The following is a 17634-nucleotide window of genomic DNA, read 5'->3' on the forward strand; positions in this document are numbered from 1 at the left end:
TCCAGATGGATTTATTCTAACAGAACCGCTTGTCTTGCAAAGTTACAGTAATTGTATAATAGGGTAATAGGATTTGGTGATACACACTGTTTAATAGGAATTAGTCATGGATAATCATATTTACATTGACTTTCCTTGATTTCTTCCCGAGGTTTAGCCCGCACAAACAAAGACAGCATTTATTTGTGTATTTAACAATGCGATTTAAAATCAGATTTGGGTAGTAACTCTTTTGTCGAGTGTTCTATTCCATCTATCTACATTACTTAGACCACCTAAACATGACTAGCACCGGACCTGTCATCGTCTACGAGTGGCTGAAGACCCTTCAGCTCTCCCAGTATGTCGAGTCCTTCGTGGATAACGGCTACGATGATCTGGAAGTTTGTAAACAAATTGGGGACCCCGACCTGGACGCTATCGGTGTCTACATACCGCACCACCGGCAACGAATCCACGACGCGGTGCAAAGGCTCAAAGACGAGGATAAGGACACGGCCAGCGGGCTGTATTTTACCCTGGAGCCGATGCCCCCCGCATCCGAGCTCTACACCAGCCACATGGTGGACCAGTATGAGTCCAAACTCCGGGGGTCAAAGTCTTGGACCGAACCGAACAGTGACCGTGTTGGGCGTAACGGGGGGCACCTGGGCGCGCAAAGGAACCTGACGCTTGGCCACCGGAGAGAGCTGGTGATTTACCCCAAACTGAAGCTGAAGATCATGATCAGAGACAAACTCATCAGAGATGGAGTCAACCTCGCTAGGCCACCCTTCACTAACAAGGTAAGACACATCCTCATGGCACACTCACTGAAAAAAAATACATCATACATCCAATAAAGACCATGGTTATAACCAGTTGCCTGCCATGAAAGGGATCTTCACCCCCTCACCCTCTCAGATGAATCACCCAAGTGTATCAGAGGATGTTTCACATGAGAAACATGTTGCATTGGGGAATGGGCATATTTGATGTGCATCAAGTGGCCCCTGATCAAAGGCTGAGCCATAGGTGGGAACCTGGCCTCAGGAGGAGGTCCCAGGCCTGTTGCACCCTGGAGATGTGTGAGTGTATAGGCTATCGCTGTGGTGACTGATGGCTATTGTGGATCAATGAGCTGGAAGAGGAGGAGTCCTTATTCAGTCTGTGATTTCTTACAGAAGGAGATTTACTCACGGATTGTTCATCTATAGACTGACCTCCCCTGTCCTTCTAGTGTCCAGTCCAGGACCATGGCCTGTTTGGCCTGGGCTGTTTGCTTTGATGAATGGACATTCCTATTCATAGCTAGGGGTGTGAATGGAGTGTGCCCAGCTGGGCGGCTGCAGTAGTTCACGTGAGGAGGCAAACTGAGAGAGTATCTTGTTTTTCAGTATGATGATGGTGATGGTGGTGCCAGTGTCCTAAAATCATATGCTCTGCCTGCTGACAGCTCTCCGAATGCCCACTCTGTTTGTAAGAGACAGCTTTTGGCCATCATGGTGAACATCATACACGTGTACACAGACACAAACACAGACACAGACACAGACAGACAGACAGACAGACAGACAGACAGACGCACGCACGCACGCACGCACGCACACACGCACACACGCACACACACACACACAAACAGAGACACAAACACACACGCACAAACACACACACACACAAACAGAGACACATACACACACGCACAAACACAGACACACACACACGCCCACTGGAGGTCATCCATTTTAATTGATTCCTATTAATCATATCTTTTAGTCAACAGACTCTTATTTAAGATCTGTTGATCAAAGTGAATGCTTGTCTGGACTCCAATTTGTGTGTTTTGTGGCTTTCTTCTCCCACTTTGTATTTATGCCACTTTCGTTTTTCCCATAAATGGAAATCCCACAGAGATTTGGGATTTTTCCCGGATTATCGGCTAACAGAGGGCTGAAACAAAGTGTGGGTTAAACTATCCCTCCCTTTGAAGGCTGTATTTATGTGGAGCCAAAGCTTCGACATTGAGGCTTTGGAGGAGAATGAGCAGTTCAAGGGCTTTGTGTGTGTGTGTGTGTGTGTGTGTGTGTGTGTGTGTGTGTGTGTGTGTGTGCGTGTGCGTGTGGGTGTGTGTGTGTGTGTGTGTGTGTCTGTGTGTGGGTGTGGGTGTGAAACTCTGCAGTGAAGTGAGCCTTGAATTGGATCCAGACCAGTGCTTTTCTCCTCAGGAGAAGTGAGTCAAGTGTGAGACCACAGTGATGAAACTGCGACCAGCTCTGCCCTCTGATTGGTCAGTGAAGAGTTCTCCTCTCTCTACCCTTGAGACGAGACGTCCACTCAACTCGAGCCAGAGATGGGGAAGCAGACCAGATGCCCTTCCAACTGACAATTGACTAAATGAAATGGGTGTTTGGCTTGCATAATTGTATAAATAAATACATCTCCACTGAAGACAGTAGCATATTAAGCAAATGAGGGGTGTTATAAAATGGGGTGATGTCTAGTAACGCGATTTTCCACTTTGCCTGTTTTTTTTAATATTTTTTTGCTAAAGTGCTACTGTATTAACTGAGTCAGTGCTTCAGCAGCAGGGCTCAGTGATTCTCGGGAAGTGCCGTTGAACGCTACATCCTTCTGAGGCGATGAGACTATAAGCCAACGATTCCCTCCAAGAGTTCTACTGGGAGCAATAAATACCCATGATCCTTATCTAGACCGCAGAGACCCCTCGTCTGAGAGAGGGGTACTCATTTCTCCTGGATGTAAACAAACACACTCCTATGATTGCACAATTCTGGAGCTCTCATTGGGGAACAATGCAAGCAGTGAAGAAAGTTTTTTTTTTAATATATTTTATTGTTGTGTGCAGTGCAGTTATAGAGTATATGGCTATTCAATGGCTGGTAATGCACTATGGAATTCACTTCGGCTCACTTGATTTGATTGGTTCATTTTACTTCCTTGTATTCCGTTTGATTTCCTTGTAGAAGAGGTGACGCACCAATAAATAATACATGACAATAACGTGTTAGAAAAGGAAAGCAAATGAACTCAAATGATCTTTTCTTCCCATGTCAGCGTTAGAGCAGCCCTTCTTTGCTCTGGGAGGGCTGAGTAAACAGCAGGGCCGGTCCTCTTGCTGTGTTGTGGTGACACTGTTGTCGTTCCAGTGCGTTGAGCAGGGGGGGAAACATGGAGGTGGAGGGTGGAGCTCTCCTTATTACATGGAGGTGGAGGGTGGAGCTCTCCTTATTCACCCTACCCCATCTAGGTATTTATATCTAATGGTGTTGAGGCAGAGTCCTACCTTATGCTGCATTCATACGCGGCAAAACCATGTCCGATTTAGCAACCGAAAGACAAGATCTCTCCATTTCTGTAGATCTATCTCTATTGAGTCATGTCGGAAAATCCCCCCCAAAATAGCCACCTTTGCCCCATGGTAAGGGAACAGTAGCCATATTCGAAGTAAGTGGGCATGAAGTAACATTGGACAGTGATGTTTTTTTTAAAGCTTTTTTCCAGCCAATCAGATTATCTTGATATATAGCGGTAGAATGTTGATTGGATCTCTCTCCACTAACAGTCCACTATTTGGACCATGACTGTCTGAACTGGGCGTTATAAAAGACTGCAGCAGCCACAACAGTCGCCCGTAATAAAACCCCTTCCCTGTGAGGGCCTGTGTGTCAGTAGGAAGTGGAAGCTAAACACAGAGAGATGTCTCCATTGTTTGTCCACAGATCCGATGGAGCCGCGTGTCCTTTCACCAATGGCATGTTTTGGATTTTCAATTTCCGTCCATTGAATGGGAACGGTTGAGGGCAGTGTCCAGCATTGTGCCGATTGGGAATACGATAACAAGCCGAGTGTCACGCGGAGAGAGTGGATTGTAAATAGATAGAGCACATTGTTTTGCTGCTCAAACAGGGTTGGGGATCGGGAGTGTGCGGAAAGAGGATCAGGGCGAGTGTTCAAGGCCTCAGACTGACCTGGGAGCAGCTGATCAAATCTGGTCGGGGATTCATGCGAGGGCTTACAGCTTAAGGTTCCTGGCGAATGCCAGACAATGCAGTTACTTAATAGACAGAGCTCTGGTGTTTTTGTTATGGTCGGAAAAAGAAGTCAAGGCGAAGTTCATATTTCGATGCTATTTTTGGCTTCCTCCCCGAGTGAAAGAAAAAGTTCATCACCTTACACGCTACACGCTCACCTCTTTTCCTCTCTTCCTCTCTTTCGTGTTCTAACGGTGATGAATATCCCAGTACTCTCTCCTTTCAGGAAATGAGCTTTTTGTTCGAGATGGCCTCTTATTGGCCCACAATGAACACCAGAAGTCGACCAACCCGAACGCCCCTCACTTGTAACCGTAGAGGCCCCTCAGGCCGGACTGGAGTGCTGCCAATCCGTAGTGTCAACAAGGAGCTTGTTCAGAAGAGAGGTGGAACTTTCAGAGCGTTCAAGTAACAATTTAGTGTAGTTCTAGAAGAGGAACAGATTCTCCATTTGCACATTTCAAACCTGGTCCTTCACCCGATCATGGCCACTTAAACATCCATACGTTAGCGTTGAAGAGGCCTTTTTTCAGCCAATACATAGCAACTGCAACTCTCTCTAACTGCACTATACAAGGTCACTGTGTGAAAGTGGATTATCCTAGCCACTTTAACTGTAATGACAGTGTAGTATAGTAGACATACACGTCTGCATAATTACAGTGTTGTTCCCTTCTGACTATTATGTGCTGAACATTCCTCATTGAACAAGCCCCAGGTGAGCTCGGGAGAAGAGACTGCTCTCTCTGTTTTCGTATAATGAAGAGCTTTTTCATTACCTCACAGCAGAGTCATTTGGTAAAAGCTTTTCATTTAGTCTATATATTTCTGTCAGCATCTTCCTTTTTTTCCCATGTCCTCCACTATGGCCTGGCATGCTGCCACAAAAGCTATAAGAGGCCCTTTACAACAGCTCAGAGTTTACCGTGGTTTCTGTTGAAAGCCCTTGTTTGGTTAGCTCTTATTAAGGGCTCTTTAAGGGCGTAATCAACAACCGGCTCGTAAAAAAACGAAGTCATAAATGTCAAGGAGGACCAATATCGGCCTGAGAGGGCAGAGAAAGTCAATTCTAGCCAGGTGGGGTGAAGTCAGTGTTTACTCTAAGGACAGAGGGGAAAGGGTACCGTAGGGCCAAAGAGGTACGGTCCACATTCCCCTACGCAATCAAAAAGGCCGCACAACTCGCCCTTGCTCAGACTCTCATTAAAGCAACCCACTCAAAGGCTGCTCGGCAAACACCCAGCACTCTCAAGTCCTTTAACAGCATCTGGGTGTGCAATGTGTAGGCTGCTAGTCTATTGACCTTTGACCCCACTTGTTTCGAACTGCTCAGCAAAAAAAAACAAAAAAACACAAGCTGAGCCATCTGTGATTGTGATGGCTGTCGACGCGAGGAAACGGACCGCGCAGCCCTCTGGGTGTCAGTGGGTGTTGCAGCCCACTGTCGTAATGTCAAATTTACATTTCAGATAGTGCCTCAGGAGCGTCAGCTCATTTTTCTGGAGAAAGAGCTCTTTCCCAGCTGTCAAAAGAGCTTGCGAAGTTCTCCGCGTCAAACCTCTTCTTCAGCCTCTTCTGCATCTCGTCGACAAGCGTCTCGAAACATGAAGGAGTGTGTGTGTGTGTGCAGCGTCTCCATAGAGATGAGTGCCGGTGCTTTATCGAAGCACCGGTGAAATAAACACCACTTTATACTTGACGGTTTTCTACTCTGTGTGAAAGAGGGGGAGTGTGTGTCTGTCTGTCCTCCAGGCAGACATACAGACATGACCGCTCCTCTCCAGGGAACATGTGTAAATGTGGGGAAAGCGGCGTAACCGTGTGTTTGCAGCTGGCCTTCTCATTTCAGAGGGAAGCGGAGAGAGGGGGCTCGCTCCTACTGTGCTGTTTCTCACATGATTGAATGGCTTTTAAGCAGCTTTCATCACGCCAGGTCTCCCTGAAGTGGTGGGCGGAAGTTGACATTTTCAAATAGCGAAAGAATTATGTTGTTTTCCGAGGATCTACAAGGATGATGGAAGTTACAGAGGTTGAGGTGAAATCGAAAGGACGGCGTTCACTCGGCCATTAAGCATAACCCTGTCCCGGAAAAGCTATAGCCACATCACATGGCATATACATGCATATCACTTACAGCTCTGCAGCCATGGTGGTACGTCCCTCGTCCTGGATGCGGGTGGGTTCTCCTGTCGTGCTGTGTTGTGTGTTCCCGTCCATGTCTCCTCCTCTCACTCTCACTCTCATACAGGCGTCCGTCCACGATTGGCCTGTCAGTCCCATCCGTCATCATTCGCCCACCTGTTCCGGACCGTCTATTTAAAGCCCCCCCTGTCCTCCGTTCGGGAGTCGTCATCTGTCGTGTTTTGTTTGATGTCTATTGTTGAAAGCCGAACCACGTGCATATTTATCTGTTTGTTGTTATGGTTCAAAATTATACACGGTATTGTGTTTTGTTTCGGTAAAACTAAAAGAACTAAAAAAATTTACTCTCAAGTACTCAAGTTTCCAATGTCCACTGATGCATATTAATTCACTCGCTTTGGTATGTGTCCGGGTTGTTGAGGTCTCTTCCTTTGGTCTGCCTTTTCTGTGAGTGAAATAGGGCTAAGTTGAAAGGTTAAAAGGTCACGAGGCTGTTTAGATATGATAATCCATGACTTCCATAGGAATCGTTGTTGAGCTCTTTCAGAAAAGCAGATGGAAAAATGCCTGAAAAGGGATTAGCCAATCACAATGACATGCAGGCATTTCATTTCCATGCTTAGATATAGTATGTGGGGGCTGGGCCTGCACTGTCTTGAGGTGTTACTATTCGAGCCTTTTGAATTCTCTAAAAAATATCCCATGATTCTGTGAAAAGGAGGCTTATTCTTTTGAGAGCAGCAAGGAGAGAGAGAGGGAGTGGTGGAAGATTTTGACATGTTGTTCACAGCCTTGAACATTACATTGTGCAACATTTCTCCCCGTCCCCGTCCCCGTCCCCCCCCGCCCCCCGCCCCCCCACCTCGGCTCCTGGTTAGTCACATTCAATAGATATCCAGCTAGGATTACGTGGAGAGTGTGCGTGCAATGCAGATTTATCTTCCAGAGTATCAGAAGGGGTTCTAGATAATACATAGAAATGTACGGCTGCATGTACAGAACCTTAATGAATCCAATCCTCTTTGCCTCTGTGGTGGATATGGAGGCGAATGAAGCAATCAAGTGCCCCCACAGAATAGAGAGTGACAACAGAGCAGACTCCAACATCTGTCTGTGTCAGGATCCAGATTGCAGAGAACAACCCCATCGCCTGCGAATCGGCACACAGGCACTTTGATTGCAGAGGAGATCGTCTGAGATGAGAAATCCGTAGCCGATGATCGAAACTAATAACTTATATTCAATTAATATGTTTTTATTTCACCCATAGATAGAAGTTGCGTCTCCTTAGTTGCGTCTCCTTATATGGGTATGTGTGTGTGTGTGTGACCTTATTGTCCGACCGACCAATTGTGACCCTCTCTCCCTCCCACCCCTCCACTAGTCAGAGGTCACGCACCGGGGGCCTCTGGCACTGGTTGCCATGGCGATAGATTGCGGAGCTGGTATTTAAAGATTAGTTTGTGTGTTTGTCCTGCATAGGGTCTGGGATTGGTGTGGTATTAGAGGGTTAAGTGGCAGAGTGCTGGTCAAGATTATTGTATAGTACAGACATAGATGCAGAATATGGATTCATATACAGCCTATAGCCTGGTCAGATGAGCTGTTCTTTCATTAGCATATGTAATAGAATGTATGGTTTCTACAGGGGTTAGGGGTGAACTGTCTGCCTTGAGTGTGTGTGTGTGTGTGTGTACGTGCATGCGTGCGTGTGCGTGCGTGTTCTTGTAAAATCCCCCTTTTGAAAAACCCTGTTTTTCATGGTCACGAGTCTGCTCTTATAAAACGTGACAAAGCTCTCTCCAGTCAGTGTTTTACTAGCCCTGCCTTGCCTCCCCAGAGTCAAATGGATAAAATCATCCTTCACCTTAGATAAAGATGCGGTTAGGAATGAGGGATGGTGCTCCTGTCACCTCCAGAGCACGGGGTTGGAGCTGGGAGCTATAAATCAGGAGCTGGAAGCTCCACAGCCCGGATCTCTACCTGACCTCTCCCTCTGCAGAATGCCTTGGCTCGTGCTCAGCTTATCCCCACCCATGTCTACATCACCAACACCAAAAGTCACCAAGTTTTGACAATAATAGCTCATTTAGTGTCAAGGGTGAATAAAGTAGCCCAAATTGTCGACATTTGATGACTTTATTCACCAAAAATACACCATAAATGTTGATACTTAATTTTGTAGCCAATCAAAGTGTTGTTGCTAGGTAAATACCACATAAAACTCTTGGCACTCTGGGTGGTGAATTCTTTGGCAGTTAGTGAGTCAAAATGTTGACAGTCACTGTCCTCATGTTGGGAGATGGACTGGGAAGGGAGTAACTGTACTATGGACTGTCACCAGAAGATTATTTAGACACACTGAACAGCACCGGTCCAATAAAGATTCAACACCGGTCTGGGAAGTCATCAGACATTCAACCCTGAAGCATAGTACCAGTGTGGCTCAGTGGGTGGGCAGTAGTGTATGTGCCCCATAGTGATGTCATAGGCCATGGGCTATAGAGAGAACAGGGAGGTGAGAGAGAGAGAGAGAAATAGAGAGAGAGAGAGAGAGAGGACCTGTAATTACCCTCTCTGACGCTGCCTCTAGGTTAGGAAAGCACCACCAGAGAGCCCAGTCCTTGCCCCACCCCACCCCTCCCCACCCCCTTCTCTAATTGGACCATTTCCAAGGCATCAAGGCAGGGCTGTGCTGAGAGCTTTGATCATGGAGACCACACCGGTGTTGATTTGTCCGTACCTGAGTGCTTTTGTAGTGCCTGCGCCTCGCAGGGGATTAACCAGTAATGAACCGCAGAGCGTCTGTCTCCAGCCTCCCTCTGGCTCTGCATACCTGGACGTCTAAACTCTAATTACCAGGCAGTTAGCGCATTCCTCGGATACACACACACACAGGCAGACATGGAACATCACACATGGTGGCTTTTATATAAATGAACCACAGGCATTTTATATGTGTCTGTCGTCGGCCTGTCTTTTTGTGGTTTGCCGCCTCTGATACTGTGAGCATTTATGAAACGAGTTTGTCTGGTGACTAAATGCTCATCTCCGGGTCTGGGCCTGTGTGTGTGTGTGTGTGTGTGTGTGTGTGTGCGTGTGTGTGTGTGTGTGCGTGTGTGCGTGCGCGTGAGTGTGTGTGCGTGTGCGTGCACGTTGACATGCATGTGTTTGTGTGTGCGTGCGTGTTCACATGCACGTGTGTGTGTGTGTGTGTACTGTACAGTGTGTTAGCCTACAGAGCTGTACTAATTGTGGATAACAGGTGCCGGCTTAATGCATGCAGCAAAGCATTTTCCTCCTGAGGCTCACTGATAGTAATAACCAATTAGAGCTGTACTGGCGCGATAGATCATATACTGTAGTTAGCTGATGTAATATGCATCTCTCTGATTTGCCCATTTACATTTTTATTAAAAGCCTCCATTGTAAATGGATTTGTGCCATTGGGGATGGAGAGAATGAAAGAGATGCAGATGGCAGATGTTTTGCACAATGGTGAGCTCATTTAGCTTGTGTGGCTATGATAGGAGTCTAGGGATCAACTAGTCGGAGTGGGATGAAATGGGAAGCATAGACACTGATCTTGGGTCAGTTTTGCATTTATCCTATTATGGTTGAGGTTAAGCTGGGAGGGAGGTTAAGCTGGTGCCAGATCTGTGTCTATGGGTGACTTCTGCACAGAGCTTAACAGTCAGGGGCTATCATTAGCAGAGTAGTCTGGACATGCTCAGTATGTACGGTGGTCAAAGTTTACCTCGCTGATTGTGGTACTTCCCTCTATCCATGTCAAGGCTAATTGTTAGCTAGATTCAACCATTTGGTGCTAATTCAATTACTACTGTGCTTGATGTTAGACTTAGTAAGTGGAGCCGGGGCTCAAGAATGAATGAATCCAAAGTGAGTCCAAAGTCACGGCTTCTAAATCAACGTGGGTTTCTCTCACACTGGCTGACCAACTGTTACCACTCACATCTCCCTCTGGCTGCAGCCGAGCCGCCGTGCTAAACGCTCAACAGTTGACCTGAGAGAGGGTTGAAGGACGCTCACGTACAGCGGCCGTTTGAGGTCACACTGTGCTAATGATGGAGATTGAGACGTGGACTCTGGAGTTTTGGTGCAGTTTCATCTGCCAGGCTTGAACCACAAAACCCACCATTTTGTGTCAGCAGATCTCGTGTGCAGTGCTCTGCCAAACCAACCCCTTGTTTATTTTAATAGCTCTCAGGACTTGTTCTGAGGAGAGGAATTCTCGGAGTTTGATGTGGAAATGTATAGGGCTCTTTCTCCTCCTGGTTCAGATGCATTTTTATGACATGCTGGGTTGGCCTTCGGGCTTTTGGTCGGTTCTCTGTAGTGTCTCAGTTGGTTCCAACCTCAGTTTAGTCTTGGGTTTTCGGTTTCGTACCCAGATAGTCGGTCTTGGTCCAAGTTGACTGTGTAAACCAAGTCATCAGTAAGCTTGTCTTAATTAAAGATGGCCTTGTTCGACATTCACAAACAGCCCTCTTTATGTAACCGGAGGAAAAGCTTTTTTTTATTTGCCTCCATTCAAAGAGGATTATACCAAGATTATATTTTGTTTTGACATGGGGGTTTTGAGGAAGAATTTCGAGGACTTATTGCAACAGTTTCTTTTTCTTCGTTACAGGATTTGCTCTTCTTTAGGGATTATGTTGGGTTTCTGGAGCAAAATATAATTTTAACATGCAAGAATTAGAATAATTATAGTTTGTGTTGTTTTTCTGTTTTTAGGGCAGTGTGCTCTGCCAAAGATCCTTTTGTCTAACATGTGATGGTCACAGCCTTTGTTGACAGAAACTGTCTTTAATCCTTTAAATAACCTCCTGAGGATCCCTCCATACAGATTAGAGTTGATGTCCACCTCTGACACACCACAGCAAACAATGAGTTGGCAGACTGACAGTGCTAGGGACTAGTTCATGCATCAGGAATTCCCTCCAATCCACCAAACGACTTGTCCCAGCTTTACTTGTTCTGTGTCAACAGACAAACAGATAGACAGACAGACAGACAGACAGACAGACAGACAGACAGACAGGCAGACAGGCAGGCAGGCAGGCAGACAGACAGACAGACAGACAGACAGACAGACAGACAGAGAGGCAGACAGAGAGGCAGACATAAATGTGAGGACAACAAGAGACTGTATAGCTTGACAATAAGACTGTACAGCTTCCTTATGTAGGCAACTTCCCTCACTGGCCATATCATAAGGCAATGATCTACTGCTGTACATCGCCCATGTTATATTTATGATAAGTCTGCTTTAATTAGTCTCAGCCTACTCAGGGTTGTGTTTGCGTGCCTAAGTATGAGCAATGTACTCAATTGCACTGGCAACCTATGCTTCATAGCTCCAAGATGCTGAATAATTGATATGGCGCCCATTATCTCATAGAATATTTTATGAACCGTAATATGACTGAGGTTGCAGGTAATGCCGGTGTTCTGTACGTGTATATAGATCGGAGTGAAGTGCTCGCTCATTAAACATGGAGATGATGGAAAGATCAGTGCACTCATCATCATTTATTTAACTTTTAAACTGACAAAACAGAATGTCTGGGGTCTGAATATTGTCCTCATCGTTACTCATGCACCACCTGTCTAATACACAAACACAGCGTCGCGGGAACAATGCTATTTAAAAAAGCCCTTTTTTCTGTCCATTTCACTCTCAATGATGGCTTCAAATTCTCTTTCTATACGCCATGACATAGGGCTATTATGGTAATGCGTGACATTGTTTTACTTTCCCCTACTGGACCGTGCTGTAGATATGAGTCTTTGTTGAAGAGAGGATGCTGGGGAAGTGTCCTCCCCTATCGTACCGAGGCCAGATGAGAACACGCTGTCACTCCAGAACAATAGACCGTTCCTCCTCCCAAATCCCCCAACAGTTCCACTTTCTGTCCACTCCACTTATGGAACAATCACACGCGAGAGGGGCCTCATATTCCTCCCTCTCTCTCCCTCTCTCCCTCCCTCCCTCCCTCCACTAACAACCCTAAGCACCCACCCTAACCCCCGCCCTCTCTCGGTCAAAGCCAAAGCCCCCAGACCGGGGGGCCAGGGCAAGAAACACCAGCTGGCACCTCTAACTAAGGATCACTATAGAGACCAAACAGTGAAAAGACCCTGGCTTTACCTACTGTTTCCCTGAGGCTCCGTGGAGGATGCGGACTACAGAGGCAGCTGTAGCCGGACAATGATTGGGGAAGTACAGTGTACAATGTACAATGTAGCTGGGAGCCATGCTAAGGGGTTGTGATTATGCATGAAGACGGGCTTCATTGTCATGCAGGAATCCCACAGCTCGGTTTTATGTCTATTATTATGTAAAGTGGTATTCATATTTACGGTCTTCTTGGAATGGAGATTTTTTGTTGCTTTTGTGTGGATGTGCTCCATAGATGTGTTCCATGGGAGGGGGAAAGGAGCACATGCCTGTAAATACATTGTTCTGTGTGTCCTCTTTCTTCTTTTGTGAGACTCGAGTTTTACTCGTACATGTGTACATACACACAGAAAAACACATACACACACAAACACATACACACAGAGACACACACACAAACACACACACACACACACACACACACACACACACACACACACACACACACACACTCACATACACTTTTGCAATCATGGACATGCATCCCCAATGGCACAAACAAGCAAGTACGCCACTCACACTTCTCATAATTGTTTATTCAGAAGGGCATCAAAACAGCCTGTGTGGTGAGGCTTGCTCTCCAATCATGCGATCACACGTCTCAGAAAAAACACAATACGGCGCACCTATTTGTCCTTGAAGTGTTCTCTCCATGTTGATTAGCACTACACTTCTCCAGCAGTCCCAATCAGTCTGTTGATAATGAGCCCTTCTTGATAATGAGCAAGGGGATACAGGGAGAGTGATTTTGTTATGAACCAACATTATGTACTTAAAGGGCAAGACTCAGATGTGACAGTCGCTTTTACTCGTTATAATTCACACAAGCATGCACAGGAACAACTGCTATTTTCCTCCCCGTTCATTTCCTTTGAACTGCCTTGATTAGGGCCAGGAGTTTTTTTCCAAACCCTGGGGCCTGACCGGGAAACACTCTGGGCCTACAGTAGCAGCCCTTGCCATGATCTCAACAGCTTCCCAACACTCTTCACTGAGTGTTCTTAGCGTAAGTTTTTTTCCCCAAGCCTTTGCATCACTTTGTCGCGCCTCTTCAATACCATGCCTGCTCTGACTAGTCTAGAGTCTGACTAGTCTAGAGTCTGACTAGTCTAGAGTCTGACCAGTCTAGAGTCTGACTAGTCTAGAGTCTGACCAGTCTAGAGTCTGACCAGTCTAGAGTCTGACCAGTCTAGAGTCTGACTAGTCTAGAGTCTGACTAGTCTAGAGCAGGCATTAGCCTACATGTGCATCGTCGCTAATGCTGCATGAGAACATAGACTTGTACCTCAGTCCCGATTAGCGTCCAACGATCTCTCCTGGGTCTGCAGGCTACCTTACATAATCTACTCAGTACCCTTGATACAACAGCAGCGGCTGGTCTCTGGCATAATAGATTTTCACCCCCCCAGGCAGTCTTCCCTTCCCCACGTTCAATTGGCTTGACAGCGACCTTATCGGTCAATTAACATATGACGAACATGTTCACATTGAAGGGAACATTGAGACAAGAGGCGGCACGTAGAGCGAGGGGCCCCAGCCAAGCCTGCTCAGAGACAGTCAACAGTGAGCGGAAAGCGTGATGGTCTTTGTCTCAGCCTGTTCCTTTGAAGGACGATGGTACGGAGAGAAAGAGAGCTCTGCTGGACGCGCTCGATGGCTCCACCAGCCTCTCATCACGGTTTATGAAGTCCAGCTGCTGATTAGGTGACCATGTGGGTTCCTACCCTACCAGAGAACGTTCCCATAGAGTCAGCACCCCCCTATACCCCCCCCTCCCCGCCCCCCACCGACATGGAAACTTTGCAGCACGGGGGGGGGGGTGTTAAAGACAAGCAGAAGTGTGACAAAGTGAAGGCTCTTTTATAGGGCCCTCGGCAGATGTGCTGTGTGTCTGTGTGTGTGTGTGTGTGTGTGGAGAAGGGGAAGGGGAAGGAAGACATGCTTTTTAGAGGCCCGGTGACAGGACGGGTCTTAATAGGGACAGCTGTCACATGGTGTGTGAGGACAGACACGTGACACATCCTTGGCTCTATCCAAGTCTATCCAACGACACAGATCCCACGCTGAGGGAAAGGAAAGACAGAACTGCACCACATAGACTTCCACATGTGTTTTTACCTCCTCTCAAAGATGAGGTATTTTCCGTTCAGGCTCGATACGAGCCGCGAACGTTTCAGGTCCAATAGGCAGGACACTGTAGAACACATGTGTTTTATGGGCCTGTTATTAGCGAGAGGCCTGGTATCAGACAGAGAAAGAGAAAAATGTGTCATAAAACGCCTACAGCTTTTGGGGGCCGTAAAGCCTTTTCCAATTTGGCTTCTTGAGAGGCGCCTTGTGTGCCTCATGACATTTGCTCTATTGAGTTAGCCTCCCGGGTTGAAAAGGAGCATCAAACTCTGGTATTTATGTTGACAGTCTCCCAGGCATCAATACCACCCTCCTTACCACCCCCCTCCTCAGCTCAGAGCTGCTCATTATGGGGTGTCAGCCGGGCTTCTTTCAAGTGCCCAGCAGTGTGTTGTGACCATTACAGGTTACCAAGGCAACGTGTAGTAGCACTGAGAAACGCTTTTGGTGGCGCGCTTCCTACGGTCCCCCAGACAAAGACGCGGTGACAGTTATCACAAACACGTCGGCCCGGACTAATCTTAGTGAGACAAATCGGGTCCTTCGCTCGCTGAGCCCCTGTCTGTGTGTCCTTTCTAGACAGGCAGAGACATGGCCACCTCAGGAGCCCTGGCCCTGGCTCGTTGGCCCTCCCTGGAGGTGTAAATTACCCCAGCGGCTGGCCACTATGCTGGGCAGAAGGCTCCGTCTCACACATCCACAGTGGGAAGGCGGATCCAAGGCTAGGAGACGTGGCCCCTCTTCTATATCAGCCATAAGCCCCTGCCTCACCCACTCTTTAGGGGAATGTAAAGACCTCGGAGGTATGCATTACTATAGATGAGGACCCATGTCATCCAATCCTAGAGGGGGGGGGGGGGACTCAGGCATGTCCCATAGGAATACGCTGAGCCAGCCCGTCCTGGCAGGCCGGGGGGCTCTCAGCTGCTAATGCGTTCCTCACTGTGTGTCACGTAGCCCCCACTGAAGGTCATAGGTCAGCGGGGATCATTCATTAGAGCTCCACACCGCTGGAAAAGACCGCAGAGGAGGGGAAGTGTGGCGTGTGCAGAGAGAAACACAGTAGCTCGGAGGATAGCATGGCTCCTCGGAGAATGCCAAGGACCCGCCACACACAGGAAGTTATTATTAATACATCGCCATCCTGTACCAGGGGAGGCTGGTGGAGGTAGAACATGGAGGACGGGGGCTCATTGTAATGCACGGAACGGAATGAGGAACGGTATCAAAGCATGTGTGTTTTGATACCGTTCCTCATTCCATGCCATGCATTACAATGAGCCCCCGTCCTCCGTGTTCTACCTCCAACAGCCTCCACTGATCCTGTGGGACCTCGGGGAACAGGAGACACACACAGGAGACACGAGTCTTAGTTAGGCGACCGGGGGGGGGGGGGTCCCTGTGAAGGGGTGATTTATTATGGTTATGAGGTTTGGGAAATGAGCAGACACGCTTTGTTAGCACAGAACACGAGGAAGGGCAAAGGGAACACCCTGGAGTCGACTTTTAGAAACAACGTTTTGTCGCAGAGCAACACACACAGACACAGACACAGACACAGACACAGCAAAGCATTTTTAGAATCCGGTGGCTCATCATTATTTAACACTGCATCACATATAGCACTGTTGTTATAAACAGCCAAACAACACCAAGGATATATATATATATATATACTGTAACGGTGCTACTTCAGAGACCTTTTTTTTTTTTCTTTTTTTTTTTACATCAAACTGTATTTTTTCGTCATGCTTGTTGACGATTTGGCTAATCTTCTGTGTCTCTTTCTTTCCCCCTTTTCGGTGCTGCTCTTGATGGACCCATTATTTTCCATAAAGGTAAGAGCTTTACTCATTATCCTGCCCTGTCCATGCCTGTTGTGTGATCGTGACCGTTTATGACAGTTGAGCGTCACCCCTCTCCACGTTACCACCCTGGGACATATTGGGTACCCCAGTGAAACCAGCACAACCAGTCACTGATGGCCTAGATTTTTGGGGCCAACTACTAACCCCCCCCCCTCCGCCCTCCCGCGCCTCATCCCCCTCCCCTCCTCTCCACATACAAACAAACACCCGTAGCCTTAGGATGAGTTGGGGCTGGGGCTGGAGCTGGAGCTGCCAACTGCAATGTGGGTCAAACGAGAGACATGAACTGTGTGTTGCAGGGCACCCATATTGTACGCTTTACAGATACATTGTTTCAACCCTTCCTGATGGGCCTGATTGACTCTGGAAATGAAGCGATCTTGGTTCATTTACAGTATCAACCGTTTTTTTCCATATGCCAGCCCTGCTCATTTTCGAATCAATTATACACGGCTCGGTCTTTTCTCTTTGAGTTTGATTCAGCCATTCATTCGCCTAAAGGACTTCCTCGTTATTATAATTACAGAAGAACAAAACAGAGCAGGACCGGAGTGAGCTTGGCACATGAGATGATCTGTATATTGGTCGATACCAGAGGCTCTTCTCTTCCCCACTTTCTTTCTTTCTTTCTTTCTTTCTCTCTCTCTCTCTCTCTCTCTCTCTCTCTCTCTCTCTCTCTCTCTCTCTCACACAGTGCTGGATGAGGAAACATGCTGACCAGACACTGTTTGTCGCTCGATAGAAAAAGAGGGATGAGTCAGGGTCAGACAGACAGATTAGTGTTCATTGAAATCCTATAGCATGTGCATATACAAAGTGCTGCTTAAATCCACCCGTGACCCCGTTCGTGACCCCCCCCGACAGATGCTGTTTAGTAAACAAACACCAGGAAGCGTTTAGCGGATGTGTTTTGATGTGTTGAGTGTGATTATGTGTGACAAGGGCTATTGTTTATGACTGCCGCTTGACAGTATGGTCCTCTATCTGTCTGTATTATGTCGGTATTATGTCTGTATTATGTGTGTATTATGTGTGTCCGCTGACCCCAGTACTGTGACTCTAATCGATGTTGAGTTTTATGTGGGACATCTCTGTTTAATGGTTGCCATTGTTTGTCTGCGGTTGGTCTCCCTCAGTTTCGAGGTGAGGAATGTGATGATGACTAATGATGTTGAAATTGTTTTTTTGGGGGGGGAAAACAATACCGCCTCTGAGTCTGAGTAAGATGCGAAGAATGCATCATTTTCTCTGGGCTGGTGTG

The 17634-nt window shown here is 47.2% G+C and overlaps 1 protein-coding gene across 2 annotated transcripts in view; it reads left to right on the forward strand.

Annotated features, from left to right (window-relative positions):
• Window positions 1–206: 206 nt before the first annotated feature.
• LOC310818459 (SAM and SH3 domain-containing protein 1-like) overlaps window positions 207–17634 on the forward strand; it is a 163146-nt gene continuing 145718 nt past the window's right edge. For both annotated transcript variants that reach the window (XM_083689405.1, XM_083689406.1), the window contains exon 1: window positions 207–785. In XM_083689405.1, coding sequence (XP_083545531.1) covers window positions 282–785 — 504 coding nt within the window. In that variant the 5' untranslated portion in view covers window positions 207–281. The remainder of the gene's footprint in view (window positions 786–17634) is intronic.

The sequence above is a fragment of the Argentina silus genome (assembly GCF_951799395.1).
Source record: "Argentina silus genome assembly, chromosome: 17".
In the NCBI taxonomy this organism is placed as follows: domain Eukaryota; kingdom Metazoa; phylum Chordata; class Actinopteri; order Argentiniformes; family Argentinidae; genus Argentina; species Argentina silus.